General features: G+C 34.7%; 3 protein-coding genes across 3 annotated transcripts; 1 reads left to right on the forward strand and 2 right to left on the reverse strand.

Moving 5' to 3' along the window:
• The first annotated feature begins 1,472 nt into the window (after window positions 1–1,472).
• On the forward strand, window positions 1,473–5,917 carry LOC120078430 (protein SKU5 SIMILAR 14-like). Its single transcript, XM_039032706.2, has 8 exons — window positions 1,473–1,993; window positions 2,093–2,202; window positions 3,439–3,709; window positions 3,802–3,904; window positions 4,007–4,349; window positions 4,482–4,847; window positions 5,029–5,107; window positions 5,227–5,917. Exons 1-8 carry the CDS (start codon window positions 1,841–1,843, stop codon window positions 5,437–5,439), a joined length of 1,638 nt encoding a protein of 545 aa, XP_038888634.1. The 5' UTR covers window positions 1,473–1,840; the 3' UTR covers window positions 5,440–5,917.
• Window positions 5,918–6,150: 233 nt separating this feature from the next.
• LOC120078431 (protein kinase STUNTED-like) lies at window positions 6,151–13,197 on the reverse strand. The gene is made up of 8 exons (XM_039032707.2): window positions 12,937–13,197; window positions 9,988–10,001; window positions 9,522–9,742; window positions 9,317–9,426; window positions 7,025–7,832; window positions 6,731–6,952; window positions 6,489–6,638; window positions 6,151–6,417 (listed from the first exon to the last, which is right to left on the reverse strand). Exons 1-8 carry the CDS (start codon window positions 13,047–13,049, stop codon window positions 6,235–6,237), a joined length of 1,821 nt encoding a protein of 606 aa, XP_038888635.2. The 5' UTR covers window positions 13,050–13,197; the 3' UTR covers window positions 6,151–6,234.
• A 454-nt stretch (window positions 13,198–13,651) lies between these two features.
• On the reverse strand, window positions 13,652–16,872 carry LOC120078753 (coiled-coil protein). The gene is made up of 3 exons (XM_039033061.2): window positions 16,156–16,872; window positions 14,013–14,132; window positions 13,652–13,918 (listed from the first exon to the last, which is right to left on the reverse strand). Exons 1-3 carry the CDS (start codon window positions 16,711–16,713, stop codon window positions 13,904–13,906), a joined length of 693 nt encoding a protein of 230 aa, XP_038888989.1. The 5' UTR covers window positions 16,714–16,872; the 3' UTR covers window positions 13,652–13,903.
• Window positions 16,873–21,191: the final 4,319 nt, after the last annotated feature.

Below are 21,191 nucleotides of genomic sequence, written 5' to 3' on the forward strand. Positions count from 1 at the left end.
CCTATTTTATATGCTCTATGCTCAATTTAGAAGTTCACTTGATGCTTGATACTCTAATGTTATGTTTGATGCTTGATGCAAAAAAATGCAAAAAAAAAAAAAAAAAGAAAAAGAAAAAAGAAAAAAAAAAGAAGAAATGTAGAAAAAAAGGAAGAAGAAATGCATAAAGAAAAACACAAAAAAAAAAGCGCAAAAAAAAAAAAAAAAGAAGAAGAAGGAAGAAGAAGAAACTCAGAAAAAACGAAAAAAAAAGAAAAAAGAACGCTACAAAACGAAGAAAATAGAAGAAGAATGCATTTAGGTCTAAAGTGGTAATTTTACACAGTGATGACATAAGCAGAAAACTAAATTTCATTGATTTTCAAAATGGTACTCATTTTTCATTTGTGTCTTTTATTTTGGGCCATCTATGCCATTTTTTTCATCATATACAATGCCACTCTATTTCAAAGAATACTAAACACTTTTAAACACATAATCGAAAGTTCAAAGTCCTAATAGTTAGAAATTTCATCTAGTCTAAATAAGATTGTAAATTTAAAGAAATGAAAAAAAAAAGAGTTTGAAACTTGTAAAAATTTTGCAAATTTAACCATCTATTACATATGTTGGTGCTTGGAACTCATTCGCCTTGGATTACTCAGGTGCTCAATAGCCTTGACCTTTGGCCCGTTTCCATCTGGTCTCGATATTGTTTGAGCTGACATGCATAAGAGATCCTCGCATTGGTGTGGTACAGAGAGCCAAATACACTTGATGCCTAGTTAGTACAAGAAATGAATAATTCAGCTAAACACTAAAAGAAGTAAAGTCAAGTCTCTCCTTTAGAAATTATTTATAAGCCCTCATCTGATACACTGTCGTAGTTACGTATGATGATAAGGGGTGTTGCAAACATTCCGATGCTTGAAATTGTAGGGTGCTAGTCCAGTCTTAGCTCGTTTATTTCCCAATGTGTATATATATACATACTCAATTGGTCGGCCCAAACCTAAGGCATTGAGACTTTTCCTTTCGGAATGCATACTTCCATATGCTCCTTTTATGGTACCCTTTGGACTTGAGCCTACCTGTAGACTTTGAACCTTGCTTTGGGCAACCCTCTACAATATACCATATTGAGTCAATGTGAGCAACAATAATTATAGCGGAAATTCAAATATTTACCTCTTACTTGTATTAAAAAAAGTAGTTACAAGATTTTCTAAATAAAAAAAAACAGTGAAAATTAAAAAGAAAAACTTACTAAACACTCATGTACTTTTAGATAAATAAATAAATAAATAAATAAATAAAGTTAGGAATCTATTTGACACTTAAAAGTAGAAAGAATAAATTTAAAACTCAGGAATCAAAACACAACTATTATTCAAAACTGGAAGTCTTAGAAGGTAATTTTTTTTTTAATAAACAATTAACAAAAAGGATAGAAAATGACTTATAAATCAAATATAAGTCTTCTTATGCTATCTGGCGATGGTGTGGAAAACAGTTGAATCTTTGCTGTAATGTAATAACCGCGGCTACTCCACGCCACAATACTAATCTTCCTCTCTCTTTCTCATTTCCATTTTTATATATTTTCAAAAACCAAACCCCATTTATTTAATTTAATTTTATCAATACCAATTAAAATATGCATATAAATTATTCCTCTTCTTCTTCTTCTTCTTCCTTTAAATACACCACTTCGTTTCTTCAGCAGTTACTCACTTTTTTCAAAACCTGAAATTCATTAAAACCCAACTCCCCCATCTCTCTTTTTACCTCAATAAAACCCCCCCATTCTTTTATTTTTTTTATTTTATTTTCTCATAACCCCCCAAAATAGTGCTGAAAAATGGCACAAAGATCACCAAACTTATGGGGTCTTTTCAATGTCGCTTTGGTTTTGGGTTTATTCGTCAACCTTGCATTTGCTGATAGCCCTTATAGATTCTTCGATTGGAATGTGACCTACGGCGATATCTATCCTCTCGGCATTCGCCAACGGGTTCGTGATTCATTTTTTGTTCGGTTCTTTTTAATATAAGGGAAGCTTTTGAGTCGAGTGGTCGAGTGGTGATTTTATTGAACGGGATTTGTTTTGCAGGGGATTTTGATAAATGGGCAATTTCCAGGTCCGGATATTTACGCTGTTACGAATGATAATCTTTACATCAATGTTCATAATAGTCTTCCGGAGCCATTTCTTCTGTCATGGTTTGTTGTTCTTTCTTTGTTTCTTTATTTCAGTCTCTCTTTCTTAAAGGTTGGAATGGAATAGTTTTGTGATGAAGAAAGGAATGTTCACATCATTGTAATGATTAAAGAGTTCTTGTTGGTTCACTCCTTTTTGATGAATTTTGAGCTGGTGTTAGGTTGGTTTTTTGACTTTTAATGAGTTAACCAATTTAAATTTTTTATTTATGTGAACTATTTAGATATAAATCTAAAATTTATGGAAATTATAGACTTTTAATTTTGTGCTATTAGGTCATATTTGAAATTAATTTTGTAACTTTAAATGTTTAGGAATCAAATTTTGAAAGCTTAAGACTCTTTTTTCCTCACTTAATCTAAATTTATTATTTTTATTTTGGAGAATTAATTGGTTTTGTAAAGTATTTTATTTTTTGAAATGTGGGGGAAGAATTTAAAAGTATTCTTTTTGAAGTGTGTAAAGGAAAACAAATCTTAAAACAAGAGGGAATTAGGCTTTTTATTTTCTAATTTATTTATTTTAGAGTAGGATAGAAATATGAAAATTTAAATCATAAATCTCTTGATCACAAAAATAAAATTGATATAGACCATAATAATAATTTCTAAAGAAAATAAAGAAATATTAATTTTTTTTATTTCTGATTATTCTTTTAATACCGTGGTGGTTTTTAAGTTTTAAAAACAAATTTTTAATCAAATTCCAAATTTCCAAAACAAGATTTGATTTTTTTTTTTTTAGTTTTCAAAAATTTAAAAAATACTATTAGAAAAATAGATTACAAGTTAAAGAAGTGAATAGTGTTTATTAATCTTAAAAATAAGAAATAAAAAAATTATCAAACTAATCTTCAGTTATTTAATTTATATTCTTTATATTTAATTATTTAATTTACATTCGTATTATATTAAATTAATCATCCACAAAATTAGATATTTATTTATTATTATTTTTTGCAATAGATTGCAATTTCGATGTCCCAAACAACACGTGATAAGAGAATAATAAGATGCAATTTTATCTTTAAAACTCCAAAGTCGCTTTAAAAGCTGTATTAATTTTGCTTATGGAAAACGTAACCAAATGGATGTCGTGACGTTATCAAATCAATACTAAAAAGATAAAAACAAAAAGAAATAAGGAAAAGAAAAACAATTGGACTCAGGCCCATTGATTTTGGGCCTACAGATTTGGCCCATAAAATAATTAACCGCTCTTTTTTGAATCCAACGCAGGAATGGAGTCCAACAGAGGAAAAATTCGTACCAAGACGGAGTGTACGGAACAACATGCCCCATTCCGCCGGGCCAGAATTTCACCTACAGGATTCAGGTGAAGGATCAGATCGGAAGTTTCTTCTATTTTCCCTCTCTTGCATTCCACAAAGCCGCCGGTGGATTTGGAAGTATAAGAGTCCTCAGCCGTCCCCTCATTCCGGTCCCTTTCCCGGAGCCGGCCGCCGATTACACCCTCCTCATCGGCGACTGGTACACCGCCAATCACACGGTAACTAACGATTCGAATTTCCACTGTATTCATTTTTCACTAGTCTGAATGATTTTATGATATTTGTTGGTTGTGTTGTTTGTTTTGATCAGACCTTGAAGACCATCTTGGATCGTGGTCACAGACTCCCTCTCCCTAATGGAATTGTTATCAATGGCCGTGGTCCGAATGCTACCACGTTCACTGTTGAAAAGGGTAATTTGAGATTTTGGATTTTGAACTGGTTTTCTTTGTATTTTCCGGATTGGAATGGGGTAATTTGAAGTGAAATTTATGGGGTTTTCGTTGTTGTTGTAGGTAAGACTTACAGGTTTAGAATAACGAACGTGGGGCTTCAGCATTCGCTCAATTTCAGAGTTCAAGATCATGAGATGAAGCTTGTTGAAGTTGAAGGAACTCATACAATGCAAAATACTTATTCATCCCTTGATGTTCATGTGGGTCAATCTTATTCTGTTCTCATCACTGCGGATCAGCCATCTCGTGATTTCTATATTGCTGTTACGACACGGTTTGCTCCCCGGGTCCTCACCTCCACTGCCGTTCTTCATTACAGCGACTCCACGACTTCTGTGGCTGGTCCAATTCCTGGTGGACCAACTGAAATCGAGTGGTCTATTAACCAGGCTCGTTCTATCAGGTATTGTCCATCACTGTTTGACACTTTTACTTGTTGCAATTATATCATCAGTTCGGAATTAATATGCTGACTGCTGTGGTAGATCGATCCTCAGTATAATGTTGCTTATATGTTTGCTTTGTTTTTCTTTAGGACTAATCTCACTGCGAGTGGACCGAGACCGAATCCACAGGGCTCGTATCATTATGGTCTAATTAATGTTTCCAGGACTATCAAGCTGGAGAGTTCAGCAGCTCTTGTCGATCGCAAGCAGAGATATGCTGTTAACAGTGTGTCTTTCATTCCTGCTGACACACCTCTTAAGCTTGCAGATTATTTCAATATTGATGGAGTTTTCCGCATTGGAAGTATCCCAGATTTTCCTTCTGGCAAGAAAATGTACCTTGATACCTCAGTCATGGGTGCTGATTATAGAGCTTTTATCGAGATTGTTTTCCAGAACCACGAGAACATCGTACAGAGTTGGCATATTGATGGATACTCCTTTTGGGTTGTTGGGTAAGAACCATTTAATTATTAAATTAAGCAATATAAGTCACAAGAATAGTCAAGTTTTTATTTATTGTTGCTAATTCATGATAATATCTTGTTGTATTGTCTGAGTAAACTTCACTATTAGCATTTTAAGCTAAATATTTCATAAACGAATCGATCACTCAACATTAATTTATTGTTGCAGAATGGATGGAGGAGTTTGGACTCCTGCTAGCAGAGAACAATACAATCTCCGAGATGCAGTTTCGCGGTGTACCACTCAGGTATAATCTCCTCTTTCTTGGTGAGAAATTTCTGAAATTACTGGAATCACATCCATTGAGTTCAGTATAAAATCTGATTCGAACTGTAAAGTAATGAATCTTTTACTGGTCATTTGTAGGTATACCCAAAGTCATGGACTGCCATTTATATGTCACTTGACAATGTTGGAATGTGGAACATAAGGTCAGAGTTCTGGGCAAGACAATACCTTGGGCAACAATTTTATCTTAGAGTTTACACACCAGTTAAGTCCTTTAGGGACGAGTACAATGTTCCAGATAATGCTCTTCTTTGTGGGAAGGCTGCTGGCAGAAGCACAGCTTCTCCATAAACAATTTCTGTTATGATGTACAATACATTCTTTCAATTGAGCTCTGGGTTTGCAAAAATCCCATTTGCACCCATCTCCAGTATTTTTCTTAGCACGTTTATCGGCATTTCCTTCATCTTCTTGTATTTTGCTTTCTTCCTCTGGTTTAATGTTGCTCCAAAGTAACAATTAATTATGCAGTAGAAAGAGAAAGGAGAGGAACATTCTGCTGTGATGCTAACCTGTTTACAAATTGTAATGGTCTGTAAAATTTCAGCCATGTTTTTCTCTCTTTCTTCTTTGTTGCTGCATACTTTCATTGTAATTTGAACAAAATGTGAGAGAAAGAAAGAGGAAAAAGAAAATGTATTACTGAGGAAGATTGCAATTATAGTAGTCCTTTTCCTTAAGGAAGTTGCTCGTAAATTAGTGTGAATTATTGTACCCGAATAAAAACAGTGTTCGATATTCTTTAATCATTATTTATTTTTGAAGATCAGCCAGGTTCCACTTTGTTCTTCTCTCTCTCTCTCTACAATTTATTGTTTGCTTGTGTTATGTTGTCAAATTCTACTCTAATATTCATTCACATGTGCTCATTCTAATCTAGGTAGAGAGTAGAAGTAAAAACGCCATGGCAGTCAAACTAGGCAAGCAGTTAATTTGCATGAGTTTTGTAGATTACAACTTTTGTTGAATATTCTTATTCGATACATTTACAAAGCCAAGTGATGAGAAAAGAATTATATCTTACTGAATGTAATCTCTAACAGTGGATTAATGTTTACCATTCATATGTTAGTATTTATAATTTGCTTATGTGACATTTAAGTTATCAGAAAATCCATAGTTCTGGTCTGTTCTGGTTGTATCTTGCAGGACTGATTCTTCATTTTTCCGTAATCCCTTCTCAGCTTTGGGAGTTAGCACACTAAGAAGATTCTCTCTTCCCCTCTGCATTTTCTTCAAGTACTCTGGTTCTTCAAATAGCTTCACTATCTGCAATGTGTTCTATCACAAGGTTAGCTCTGACAGATTGAAATTTTAGTGCAGGGAAAGAAATTATTTACAGTTTCCATTGTTGGTCGTCTTGATGACGAGTGCAAGAGGCAGAGGCGGGTGACAATCATCATCATTTCCATCATTTCATGGTTGTAGTCTTCCTTCAAATATGGATCAATTAAGTGATCTGCTAAGTTACAGCCCAGTAGGGACCTTGCCTGTGGATCGGTACGATAAAATATCATAAATATCGAGCAGATATGGAAACACTGGATTAAAAGGTACCCTAATGTTCGGTTTGTTTTCTTACCCAGAAAACTAAGCTTCTACGGTTTGTCGGCTCTGTCTGAACTGCATGTTTCCCAGTGATGAGTTCCAAAAGCATGACACCATAGGAATAAACATCGACTTTCTCGTCAACTTTTCCAAACATCAAGTACTCTGGAGCTAAGTAACCGAACCTCCGAATGTCAACTTGTGTCGAGTCCTCTTGAACTGCTGGAAGTACCGTTGCTTCCCCAAAGTCTGATAACTGAAAATGTGAGAAGTTACAGTACATGTCTCAGAGGGCAAATATACAAACTAAGGCGAAATGGGAACTGACTTGTGGTTGGCATTGATCAGAGAGTAGAATATTGGACGAGTTTATGTTTCGATGAATGATTGGAGGGCTGCAAGAATGATGAAGATACCTCAATGCCTTCGCAACCCCAATTGCAACTTTCACTCTATCAGTCCATTTGAGTTTCTTCAAATGCTGCATCAAATTTCCTTTCAACCAATGATTGTACACTACTGCGCGGATCTCCTCACGGTTACAACACCCTACGATCTTAACAATGTTTTCATGTTTCAAGCCACCCAACATTTCGATCTCTCGAAGTAGATCTTCTGACGAAAACTGTTTGGTTTGGACCTTCACAGCCACGAACTGCCCATCTTCGAGTTTTGCACTATACATTTTAAAGCACACCCCCTCTCCGATCAACATCACAGGACTGAAGTTCTTGGTTGCAGAAGCAATCTCTTGGGGTGTGAAAAGCCTGATGGAATGCTTCAAATCAACACGGCACAGCTTCTCCGACACGAATGTGGGAACTTGAACTGCCTTGCTGACATGGGCTGGTCTATGAGATTCTTCTGGTTGTAGTAATGGTAATGAGGAAGAAGATGAAGATGATTCAGTCAATGGCTCTGGTGAAGGATGGGTTGAAGAAGATGATGATTCATTGATGTTGTTGGGAGTGTTTGTTGATGATGATGGTGGAGGAGCTTTGAAGATTGGCCTTGTGGAGCCTTCCTGAGAAGTGCCCTTCTTTTGGATTTGGATCTTTCCTTTGTTGTCCATTACTAGAAGGGTACAAGTTGGGGGCAGCCCTTTCAAGCATGTTTTAACAACTGTATCTTTGGGACTGCATAACTAATTACAACTCCTGTGAGGGACTAAAATGCTAATACATATATATTTTTTTTTCCTATAACTTTTAAATTTTATGACATGTTCATGAAAACATTAAAACATAGTAGTATGAAGTTGGAGAATTAACAAAATAATAGCATAAGAAAAAATCACTATTTGAAATTTATTTGAACTTTCTTTGTTTAAGACAACGAATGTGGAGTATGAAGATTTGAACTTTCGATCTCAAAGTAAAGATTATATGTCAATTATTGTTGAGCTATGTTCATGTTGGTAAAATTTTGAACTATTATGGTTAAATAAGATTTAAATCTGTAATTAATTTACTATTATAAATCATGCAATAATCTCTATAAAACAAATGAAGTAAGATATAATAAAATAAAGTACTAATGATTTATCAATCTATAATAATATCTAAGATCCTTTTATTAATTTTAAGTTTGTAAAAATTCAAGGCAATTAGCTTAGCTAGATGTAAAAATCTTGTCCATCATCATCGACAAGCCAAGATCGTTGCTTTTAGTTAGGGTTGGCAATGGGGGTGGGGTGGGGGAGGGTTCCCCATTTTCCACATGGGGACTTTTTTTTTTTTTTAAAAAAAATTCTATTTGGTTTGGGTTTGGACATTTTAGTTGAACGATTGGACTAAATTAAAAACTAGCTAAATGTAAAACTTAAATACTATATATATATATATATATATATATATATATATATATATATATTTAAAAAAACCCAATCGGGCGGGGTGGGGGACGGGGACTTCTTTGGGGTCCCCGATTTGACCTCATCCTTGTCAAACTGGGGATTCCTTGTCCCAATCGACAAGTCTCCGTAGAGAATTCTGACAACCCTACTTTTAGTGAAGAATATCATTGACAAGTGACAAATGATCTTAATACCTCTATTTTTGTAGATGTGGTAAATGAGTATAAGTTCATGTCTGATATTACAATTTCAAATATAAGGGTGGTGGCTTAAAGTTACTTTATTCAACTATTATCTTAACTAGTTTAGTTACTCTTGTAACTAATATTTTGACTAGTTGAACTTAGGTCATGAACATATGAATTAAAATATTAGGTTGAATTATATATATTAAAAAAAACTAAAAATTTTGTTTAAGAAACACTTGTACATTTCAAAAGTTGTAATATTATCTTTGATCTCAAAATTATCAGAGTAGAAATCATTTAGAATTTCATATAAAATTTGAGCTTTAAAATGATATAGTGATGACCTAGAAATAGAAGGGTTTGATGATTCAACACTTTTGTTCTAAGTCACCGTCATATCATTTCAAGTCCAAATTTTCGTTCGGAATTAATTTCAAAGGTAGTTTTAAAACGCTTAACGAAAAATAAATAGTAATATTGCAACTTTTGAAACAAAAGACAAAGTTGCAGAGTATTTCTTTTATAATTTAATGTTGGAATTAATATAGCATGAAAAGAAAGTTAAAATATTTCATACCCGGAAGTGGTGGTTCCAAGAACAAGAACCGTCGCAAAATTGAGTCGAACTTGATGAGTCAATTCAGAAAGGTAGGATTCCCCTTCACAAATCCTCACTTGAAAATCCACCTGCAAAATCAACATCAAAATCATCATTCAATCAAAAAAACAAAACAAACCCACTTCAATTTCCACTAAACAAAATCAAATTTGCCATTTTTGACCAGTTTGGATTTGCAAAGATCCTCATGAATATGAAAAGTATTTGGATCAAAATTCTCATTTGGCTCTGAAACATGAACCGCCACCACATTATCCCCGGTTTTGGCCACCACTACTAGCATTCTCAGCAGAATCTCTCTGCCGGAGTTTGCAGCATTCAGGCCGACGATGATCGTTCTTTTTTTGGTCGCCACTGATTTTGTTCTGACGAGTGACAGCATTTCTTGTTTTTTGAGGTCAGCCGCGCCGGAGATCAGAGTATAAAAACCATCACTCTGTTTTTGAGGAGTTGCTATGGACTTAATAATTAATAATGGTTGATTAGTTGAAGTAATGTGATGGTGGTGGCTAAAACAGTTTTGAGGGTTAAACAAACAGTGAAGTGGATTGTTGAAGTAGCTGGAATGTCAATCAGACTTTGGTTGACCCTTCTTCAATAGGGTAGCCCTCCATTTATGATGTGTATACCTTGGTTACTTGCTCTAACATTTTTCTCTTTAGTTCAACAATTACGACGGATTAAATATTCTGATGGTAAAATTATGGAGTCTTTTTGGTATATATGACTTATTCACATGCACTTTTATGATTAATGACCCACTCCCATAAATATATGAAATATAACCTTTTGCTTACGTGACTACCACAGTTTATAATCTAACACGTCATCTTTATTGTGATTTTCATTTTTCTGTTGTGTTCCCCTCATTTTTCTCACAATTTGTTATGTTTTTGGGTGTCACGATAGAGATGGCTATTGTGTTAGGACTACACATGACTATCTTTAACGTTATAAAATGGATACATCCATTTTTCTCACAGTTGTGTTTTACCATGAATATTGAATGATTTTTTTTTTTTTTGTAATAAAGATAGTCATCATGTTGGGACTATGATAGCATCCAAATGTGATAGTGCATTATGACGTAAGCAGAAGGTTAGATTTCATATATTTATTGGGAGCGAGTCATTAACCACAAAGGAGGTTATGAAAAGGTCATTCGTACACAGATCTCAAAACTATGCAAGTTGAAATTCGAGATTAAGTTGAACTATACTTTATTTTCTTTGAAAAAATTGCACAAATCACCCCTAAACTATGGGATTTGTTACAATTCCACTAAGTTTTAATTTGAAATAAGCCTCTTTTGTTAGTTGAGGTTGAATTAGAAAATGACAAACGTATCAATTCACATCTCTAAAAGAAAAAAGAATATGAACATTATGGTCGTCGGAGACCTAGGACCAGAGATTGCATTTAATTTGAAATGGTTTTCATTTGTTATTGTATGCTCGGTGGTGATGCCTATGGCAGTAAGTTTAGCTTGGCAAACCAGCGCCGCCGACTGGAGAATTTCCATTTGTACCACCAGCTCTCTCACCAGTCCTCCATTCATTGCGTCGAAGTGTAGAGCTCCAACATTTCCTTCTCTCCATTCTTGACCATCCTATCGTCTATATGGTTTTGGTGAAACTGGATTCTAGAGCTCTGAAATGAAGCTTTTGCTATTATTATTTGCCCTTTTCCTCTGCTGCTGATGCTGTCGTCACGCTCGAAAGGTCCAAGATTGCCGTTGGTTTACGCCCTTGACGGGTGATTTGTGCAATTTTTTTTTTACTTTTAAAAAAGATTGAACTATGCTTATGTTGATTTATGAGTAGTGGGTTTGTTTGATAGACATGGATATTGAATATTTAGAAGATCCAAAATTTAGGTTTAAGATTCTTGATTTGGTTTAAGTGAGGCTATCAATCTGATTTGGGGAAAGGTGATTAAAGAGGAAAAGAGGGAAGCAAAGGACACAATTACTCCCCTTTTATGAATTTTAAGACTCACCAAGTTCAACAAATGTGTATTTGGTTGTTAATCTAAATTTTGTTTTCAAATTTCAGGATCAAAACAATACAAATATTGAAAATGACAATCATATATTGACAACCAGATTTTGAATTCTAAATTTTTAAATACAAAATTATATTACAAAAAAGATAAAAATATCTAAAAACTATCGAAAATATTTAAAAGATATAACAAAATTTTAAAACTATCAATGATAGATGCTAATAGAAATCTATCAGTATCTATTATACAACGTTACAAAATAATAATTATAATTCTTCTTAACAAATATGTGAAAAGAGAAGCAAATTTATAACTTTAAAGCCAATAGTAAAAACTTTATACTAATTAAGCTATGTTTACAAATAATTTAGTAGTTTATAATTTATCTGGTACAACCAAATATTCATATAATCAGAACATTAATTACTTGAGAAAAGAATTTGAGAATCCTTAAAACTGATGTGATTACTCGTTCTCAACCTAACTAATCTCCACTGTACTATATAGGTCATTTGGTTTGATATGTCATACTCAATCACACTCACTTTTCTATAACTAGAAATGCTAAACATATAATATCTCTGTTATACAATGAAATTAGTTATAAAGTTATTTGTTAAATTAAATCAAAGTTCCACAATTATATAGGAGCCTTTGGGGCTTTAGTCCTTCACATATGTCAACTTTTACTATTTTATGATGTAGACTTTATATTTTACAAAAATATTGAGACTCTAATCAATTTAATGATTTATTTATACATGAAATCTCATGAAATCATATCATTAATTTCTATAATAGGGACTAAATTATTACAAATATTAAAGTACATAGATTAAAGACTAAATTATTATAGAATAAAGTTTATGGATTAAATTGTTACAAAATTTAAAGTATAGAGATTAAATTGTTATAAACCAAAGTTTAGGAACCAAGTCATTACTTCTAGGAAAGCTTAGGGACTAAACATGATTTTTATTTTTTTTTTCCTTTAACCTGTTACCTTTTTTTCAAACCCCCCTAAAAAATGAATTAAGTCCAAAAAATTAGATGAATCAACAGCCTTTCATTTTTCTATTTCAACTTGGAATCAAAACTATTCTATACAATTCCACCACCTACCATTTATTTCTCACCAACGACATTTCTTTCCAATAATTCTAATCTAACAAGTAAACGATAAATTTGTGATGTCTTTCTCCAGCTAGAAAATCAAAGAAAAGGTTAAAAAAAAAGGGGATGAAAATATAAGTTCTATAAAAAAGCGAAAGATTAGTAACTACCATGATTTGACCTAATGATCCTTGAGACGAATAAAAATAACTATACTTAGGAATTAGAAGCAACTAGAAGCAAGAGGTTCAAATGCCATAGTGCTTATTTAGCTACATATGATATTAAAATCTGATGACCGTACTTGACAACCAAACGTTGAAAAGTGAGATAGCTGTTTTATGAGATTAGTCGTTATGCACACAACTCGTTATCGAGCAAGTACCTGAAGTTGCTCCCACCCAAAGAGAAAGTAGTGAAGGACATGCATATCCTTGGATCAATCAACTTTCAGTACTTACACGTCCTTCACTTGTGAGCCAGATTCACGTCGTCCCTGAGCCAACAAGAAGACAAACAGAAAACAAAAAAGGAGAAGTACACAATCACAATGAACACCTTCATGAAACAGCATATACAGAAGGCATTAAAGCTCTATCACATTTGTACAACCTATAGAACAAACCTGTTTAAGTAACATCATAATTAAAGCTCTATCTCTTTCTTCTTCTTCTTCTTCTTTTTTCATTCACAAGACAATACATGAAAGAGGAAATGAATGGTAAAAGGCCCCACCTTAACATGGCCAGGTAAAGTGCACTTAAATAAATACTTCCCAACAAGAAGCACTTGCGTCTGCCCTTGCCACTTGATAGGTGGAGAAAAATCAACATTTCTATAACCTAAGAGCATTAAACACTTCTTCTAGCAACAGAGGGAAAACATAAGTGCACAGTACGTACACCTTGGAAGAGAAAAACTACATGTAAAAATCACATCTAAATTGTGACAATGGCAGCACAATGCTAATTTCGATAGAGCAACGAGCTCTTTTTCCTCCTTCATGACTACCAAAATGCAGCCTCTATACCAATGTGCTACATTATTGAATCCCCAATGGTTGTTCAAACTAAGTAAATCGAAATATTTCTTAAGACCTTGAGGATCCATCATCCTTGAACTCCATTCACTTTAAATGCATATGCACCGAATGAGAGTACATGGCCTAAATGAAAATAACAGAAACCAAGGTCATAATATTGATTCTTATTGTACAACACTGGACCCGAAACTATTTATATGCATTTACGAGAGTCCCGTGCCATAATATGCAACAGACAGACGACCATTAGTAGCAAACAAAATATTCCAGGTTACAACTTAACTGAAGAAGCATTGGTCAGATTACAAACTTTGACCAAACTTTAGTAAACAGGCTTAGAAACCTAGGGAAACCCCGCCTGACCCATGTTGAAGGAATGGATCCACTCACTCGGCTGCAACCTGTCACAACAAAATAAAGAAACAGGCACGGTCTAAAGAAAGAGGGAAAAACCAGAATAACGTTTTTTTTAAAAATGTTTCTACATTAAGCTACCTGATTAAGAGGGTTGTCAGGAGACTTCTTCCATAGCTTCCATATCATGTCCTTATACTGATTGTGGGTAAGACCAGGTTTCTCTTCCTTCAGCCTGGGGAGCTCAGCTTCTTCAAAAGCCTAATCATCAGAGCGAGAGAAGGAAAAAAGAAACTTTCAGCATGGAAAATTCTTTTTTATAGGACATTAACAAAATCAAAGAAAGCACATTAACCAAATATGAAAGGTTTACAAAAGACACCCCTAATTAGTGTTTAATAAGAAAAGGAGGACTGGTTACAAAAATATGTGCACGTAGAGCACTCCATCAGGCTGTGTACTCATTGTCTCGGTACAGCAACCGAATGTAGATATACTTTCTTGCCTAATCTGCCTCTCCTTTCACTCATCTTTCTCTTTCATTTTTATCTCCTCACATGACTTCACCTTTATTGAAGTCACTTGACTCACTACTTCCTTCAATATATCATACAATTCCAACAAAACCGTTCTATCTTCCAAGTCCATTTCCAAGATCCAAAAACTCCAACACCAATTTCATAAGGACCAAAAAATTGAAATAGGAATCGTAACGGAAACTTGAAGAACAAAGAAATACATCCCAGGTAAACTCAGGAACTTAAAAACCACCTCCTCTTGAGCAAGTTCAAGCTTTAAATAACTAAATAACTCCTTTTCTTCATCCCCTCCCAACTGTCTCACCCCAATTATATTATTATAACCATCTCCCGCTAACAAATTCCTTAGCTGGTGCCTAATATGCTCCTATATCTTAATAATATTCCTAACACTTACTCTACTGAATCATCTTGATCCTTTACAATTATTATTAAGGGGGGTTTCCACTGGCAGCATTGAGTTGGTAGGCAGCAGATCTAGAGGAAAAAAAATCCTGAGTTTCAGGTTTCCAGAGTTTGCATTCTCAATTTTGAGAACTAACTACCTCCTCAATTTTCTGACTTAAGTCAACTCATTAGTCGTTCCTCGACCTCTATACAAAAATAGTTCATCTGATCAATGGACTTCTCAGGAGTGAGGAGAGACAAGGCTTTCTTCCCATAAAAAAAACAAAGATCAACAACGACGTTCAATAGATGATATGAACATAAAGGGGGCATGTTTCTAAAACAAGAACAAATAACTTAACACAATTCTTTTAAGGAAAAAAAATAATAAATAGGAAAAAAAAACATGATTGGGCCTTCAATACAAGGAGAGTGGAAATGAATGAAAACTGTATTGAAACGTTCAATAACTTTCATAAAATTTGAAAAGCATTAGAAAGGTTGTTTATCCAAAAACATAGGTGTAGGAAAGGCTATTCTGTACTTGCCACATGATAAGAGATTAATTAGCACCAGGAAGACTGTCTATCCAAAATATTGAAATCATGAAATCAGTTTTTATTCATAGGTTGTTGGTTGGAGGCAATAACCAATACTTATAAAATAATTCAACAGCAGCATCTCCAAAAGAGCTACAAGTAACTATGTTAAAAATTGAGATGCTAAACCAGACATGTGAACAACAGGTACCATTATAGTAAACATTCTGAAGATGGACAAAATTATATAAGAAATGAAATGCAAGAAAAAGAGCGGGATTTGGAAGTGAAGGTTAGACACTAATCCAATACCCAGCTATTTACACAAGAGAAAAGAGCAAAGGCCAATTCCCTTCACAGAATCAATCCAACTCCTCACATCACCCACCACAGAGGCACACATCCTAAGAGAAGCAACAACATGTACCAAGTTGCCTAAACTTGTGATTACTTACATAATAGCAAGTGATAGAGATAACTGATACAATGCCTAGTCCCAAAGAAGCTATATTTCAAAATTTACTGGCAGTTCTGTTAGGTTTCCATTGTCCAATTCATCACTACGATATAACTCGTTAAAAATTAGCAACATATCTACAACTATTAACAAAAATGAGAACAAGAAAACATATGCATTGCATTCATATGACCAGGAATGTAAACACATACTAGTTAAAAAGGCTAATAAAGCTTCAATTTATGTATACGATCACAAGTTGATCCTAGAATGAGCATCAATGACCCAGTCTTCCGTTCAACATATTATTTCCAGATATCCATTTTCATGCATCCAAAACTAATAACGAGAATCAGTCGCACCTTAAAAGAGGCCTTAAGCCGTCGCTCTGGATGCCTATCCACGGGCAAATTATCCGCAACAGATATCTGAGCAATAGCGTCTTCCACCGTCCTGGCTTCAATAACAGAATCATCCCGATTAGTATTGGTAACCAGCACCATCCTCTCATACTCCTCCTCGGCCGCCGTCCGGCTCTGCTTTTTCTTAGCCTCCTCGGCCTTCCTCTGTAGCTCAGCTTGCTCCTCCTCTCTGCGCTTCCTCAATTCAAGTTCGGTTACCTTGGGGACTGGAATCGAAACCCTATTCGCCTTTTTGTCAGGCTTCTTCATGGCTTTTTCCAATTCCTTCTCCTCCTGTTCGGCCAAACGACGTGCCTCCGCCTTGCGAGCGGCGGCCTCAGCACGCTTCTCAGATTCATCCTCCCGCTTCTTGGCGGCGCGGGACTTGGGACCCTCAGCTTCTCGCCAGAACTGATCCACCTTCGCCTGATTCTCTCGCTCCTTGCGCTCGGTCTCAACGGCGCTCTTGCGCGCTCTCGCCGCCTCGGCTTTACTGTTTACGCCCATTTTCTTCGGCATGGTTGCCTTTTTTGGATCAGAGATCGTCTCCGGCGAGGGGGACGATGAAGATCGATCGAATTGCACGAAATGGAGGATTATACCAAGTTCTAAGAATAACGGAAATGGAAACAGCCAGCCAAAAGAAACCCTACAAAATTCAATTTTTACCCTTGTACAAAAATAAAATAAAATAAAATAAAATAAAATATAAAATAAAATAAAATAAAATAAAAAATAAAAAAAATAAAAAGTATGGAAAATTTTTAATTTACACCTTGAAGTTTGTGGTGTATCAATTATTAATTGCATCCATTTAAATACTGGGTTAATTGCATTTGGATCTCCAAAATTTTTAAATTTTATACTTTGACCTTAAAGTTAAAATAATTCTTTTTGGTTCAAATTGTCAAAACTTTTGATCATTTTCATTGACCTTAAATTATTTACCACTACTAGAGATACTAAAAATAACATACTATAAAATAAAAGGTGTATATTCGAAAAATTAAAAAATAATTATTCTATCATGTATAAAATTTAACTCTCTGGCTAATAGATTATGTACATTTGAGCTTAAATCTTTTCTTGTCCTACTAAATGACGTTTATGTTAACACAAGTGTATAGACATATACAAGTAAAATGCCCTCTTGTCTCCATGTGGATCTTGTAGGATCAGTATGACAATCCTAGATAGGTGAATAGAGTTAATTTCAACTAATGAAAACTTTTTTAAGTAGGCCTAACAAAACAAATTAACAATTTTTTTTTTTTGGTAACAAGTAATTTAACCAATAAAATCATGCAAACAAATTCAACCCAAAATAGCTAAGTAATTAAAAATAACACTTTTGAACATCTAATTTAATTTTAATAAAAAGATTGATATGAGATATGTAAAGATAAATTCAACCAACCTAAATAAATATTAAGCAATTAACTTAAGGAACAAATATTGTAATTAATTTCATGCAATGAAATATAACAATAAATCAATTACAAAATTAAAGTAGGAGAGGGATAGAGAAATTAATACCATAAATTTTATAGTGGTTCGACACAACCGACCTACATCCAGTTCCCAAGATCCTCTTAGGTACTTCATTAAAACTTGACTCTTTCCACAGCTTAGAGTCAAACCGCTACAATGTTCATTTTTCAGGCACCCCAATCCTTTCCACAGTTGAGGATCAAACCGTTACAACAACTCTTTTTTCGGGATCAAGAGCAACCCTTATAAAAGTATGGAAATGAAGAACAAGATGAGAAAAATTCTCTCAAAGAGTAAGTTTACAAATTGTGGCACTCAACAAGTCAATCCTCACGATACATTATCTCTCAAGAAGAAGATGAAAAGAAGAAAACTGAAGTTTGGAGAGAGCAATAATGGAGGCTTGGTATTTATGGAGAGGATTGAAAATTACAAAAGTTTTTACCAAGATTTTGGAGACGAGGAAGAGTTTAAAAAGGATGGCCTCATTTGGGAGTCCCAAATGAAAAATTGTCACTATAGAGAAAGAAATGGAAAGTGGCCTTCTCCTTACGTTATAAGTATGTGATTTTACCGATTCGCCCCTGAGATGTACCCCTCGTGCTTGCCAATATGAATTTACTCGATCCTTGATGGCTCGTCACTACCCGATGGCTCGTCACATGTTCCTTGATGTACGGTCATTCGATACCTAGCTTCATGGTCACTCAATACGGCTGCAATCGACACGTGTATACTCGATTATATCCACGTCATACTCGATGCTCGATTACTTTATACTCGATTATTTTGAATTGTCCGTGTCATTAGAACCTGCTCTATAATTAATGCTCATGTATGAACATACACAAATTGGAGAATTTTCTAACAATATACATGATTCTTTCAAATCAATTTCTTGAAATATGAAATATATTTTTTTTATTAACTATGAACAAACAGAACTAAACACAAAAGAGAAAATCAAGATCACTTTTCCTTCAAAAAACTCACTTCACAAAACCTATTTTTCTTGACGGGGATCAAGTTATAAATACATTGAGATCATGTCACTATATTGTCTCGCACCTCAAGTAAGTAAATGTGCTTTTTCCTGCTCATTTTTTTTTTAATTTTCCAACGATGTGCGAGACATAAAAACGTAGCAAAGAGAACGAGTGAGTGTGAGTTTGTGAGTGTGCACTGATACATGCAAGTAGAGACATACAAACCTAGCAAAGAGAACGAATAAGTGTGAGTTTGTGAGTGTGCACTAATACATGCAAGTAGCTCCCAGTGGAGCAAGGATGAGGGGAGAGAGCTATGAAACAATAAGCATCAAGTTGAGAATGCCGAGTATCGAGTGACGAGAATCGAGTAGTGAGTAGCAAGTATAACGAGTATTTAATAGTTACCTATTTTCCTAACTACTCACTTTCTATATTGTTTTTCTTGAAGGATGAATAAGTATATATTTTTATGTTATGGTGGTATATGGGACAACAAAAAAGAATGCTATACTGGAGGCCGTTTGAAGGGTTTGCTAGTTCCAAGCGCATTGACGTACAATGAGCTGGTAAATCTTGTATATGATATCATACAAGTTAGTTCAACAGAGTTCAAGATTATAATGAGGCTGAAATATAAGATGGATATTGATTCTTATCTAGTATGCTTAATGAACGATGATGATGTTAAATTTCTCCTCTCAGAGTATAACCGTATTAGACTGCAGGTATTTGTAAGTCTTGAGAAAATAGAAGAAATTTATCACGGGGCAACATTTGATTACCCAGAGAGATCAGACCAATCCATGTGTGGAGGTGATGTAAATGAGCATAATGTTTGTCCATCGGGTGTCTCACTAGAAAATGACAACATTGATGTTAATATAGTGAGTGTATTGCATCTGAATGTGATAATAGAAGATGTTGGGACATGTGTAAATGAGAATGCGACGATAGAAAAGGAAAAGGTTAGGAATGAAGAATAGACGACCTTGGTTGTTTTAGGGAGTAATCATTCTGTTGTGAATGAAGAATAACCAACCCAGGTTTTTTTAGAGGATGGACATTCTATCGTGAATGAAGAAAACCAACTTCGATTCTGTCAAATGATTTTGGCCATTTTGTTGGGAGTGTGCCTGGCCAAAATCCGACCAATGTACCATCTAATATTTACGCCAGAATGGGGGACTTCATTATATAACCATAGTCGTCTATAGGATTGGTGGATACAGTTGAAGAAGGTCAAATTTTATTCAGAAAGAGTGATGTGAATATGAGGTTAGCAATGTTGGCCATTAAGAACAAATTTGAGCCGCGGGTTAAAAAATCGAACAAAAGATTGTATAGTGTTCGTGTTTACACCAGGCTTGTAAGTGGGTCGTTCAAACAATTAAAATGGACGGATGTGATATTTTCAAGATCACAAAATGCACATCCAATCACATATTGCTCGATTGAAGTATTGAATCATAACCACAGGCAAGCCAATGCATTCGTTATTGGTCACCTAATCAAGGACAAGTTCGACGTTGGTCGGGGGGACAAAACGCACCATATTATTGAGGACATGCGACATCAACAAAATGTCAATATTAGTTATGACAAGGCATGACGTCCGTGAGAAACTGCTTTTGCTCTTGCAAGGGGGATGCCAGAGGAATCATATGCCATCTTGCAAGCATATGGTGAGGCTTTGAAGATAGAAAATCATGGAACTGTATTTGAGATTGAGCTTGGAGAATAAAAATATTTCAAATACGTGTTCATGGCATTAGGTGCGAGTCTAAGAGGTTTTAAGAGTTATCGACCCGTGATCATTGTAGATGACACTCATCTAAAGGGTAAGTATAAGGGAATAATGATAGTTGATGTTGCAATGGACGGTAATAACTAATTGTACCCACCAGCATATGCAATTGTTGATAATGAGAATGATTGAGCCTTGAAGTGGTTCATGATGAACCTTAAAATAGCAATTGGAGAATGCCACAACCTCGAATTCGTCTCAGACTGTGGAAAAAGTATAGCTAATGCCGTTGATATTATATTCCCCAATTCTTACCACATAATTTGTACCTTCCATTTGAAAAGGAACGTGGAGAAATACTTCAAAGACGAGGGCATTAGAAAATTATTTCTTGATGTTTGTAGAGCGTATCGAGAATCAGAGTTCAAGCGTCATTGGGTCTAAATAGTGAACTAAAAGAATGGTTCCCTAGCTAGATATTTAGAGGATGCTGGTATTCAGCGGTGGGCACGGTGTTACCAATCCTAGAATCGATATGATAACATGACCAGTAATAGTGCTGAATGGTTCAATGCTATTACCAAAGAAACAAGAGTATTACCAATAACTTTGTTGCTAGAATACATAAGAGGTCTACTTCAAGGTTGGTTTCATGAGTGGCGAATAATGTGGTCTAATAGTACATCGACACACTCAATGTATACAGAGGAAATAATGGGTTTAGAGTGTGACAAAGCTAGGCGATGCCGAATAAATCCAATCGATTGTTATAG

Source organism: Benincasa hispida, chromosome 5 (assembly GCF_027475165.1).
Source record: "Benincasa hispida cultivar pf3 chromosome 5, pf3_genome.v1.1, whole genome shotgun sequence".
In the NCBI taxonomy this organism is placed as follows: domain Eukaryota; kingdom Viridiplantae; phylum Streptophyta; class Magnoliopsida; order Cucurbitales; family Cucurbitaceae; genus Benincasa; species Benincasa hispida.

Excerpts from the sequence above, each read along its gene's own strand:
- LOC120078431 (XM_039032707.2), bottom strand. The coding sequence starts at position 13,049 with ATGCTGTTTCATGAAGGTGTTCATTGTGATTGTGTACTTCTCCTTTTT. Across the intron at positions 9,427-9,521 it reads ATCTTTGCAAATCCAAACTG|GTGGATTTTCAAGTGAGGAT; the intron begins GTCAAAAATGGC and ends TTGATTTTGCAG. Across the intron at positions 7,833-9,316 it reads CTTGGAACCACCACTTCCGG|TCCCAAAGATACAGTTGTTA; the intron begins GTATGAAATATT and ends TTAGTTATGCAG.
- LOC120078753 (XM_039033061.2), bottom strand. The coding sequence starts at position 16,713 with ATGCCGAAGAAAATGGGCGTAAACAGTAAAGCCGAGGCGGCGAGAGCG. Across the intron at positions 14,133-16,155 it reads GGCTTAAGGCCTCTTTTAAG|GCTTTTGAAGAAGCTGAGCT; the intron begins GTGCGACTGATT and ends TCTGATGATTAG.
- LOC120078430 (XM_039032706.2), top strand. The coding sequence starts at position 1,841 with ATGGCACAAAGATCACCAAACTTATGGGGTCTTTTCAATGTCGCTTTG. Across the intron at positions 2,203-3,438 it reads GAGCCATTTCTTCTGTCATG|GAATGGAGTCCAACAGAGGA; the intron begins GTTTGTTGTTCT and ends AATCCAACGCAG. Across the intron at positions 4,350-4,481 it reads AACCAGGCTCGTTCTATCAG|GACTAATCTCACTGCGAGTG; the intron begins GTATTGTCCATC and ends GTTTTTCTTTAG.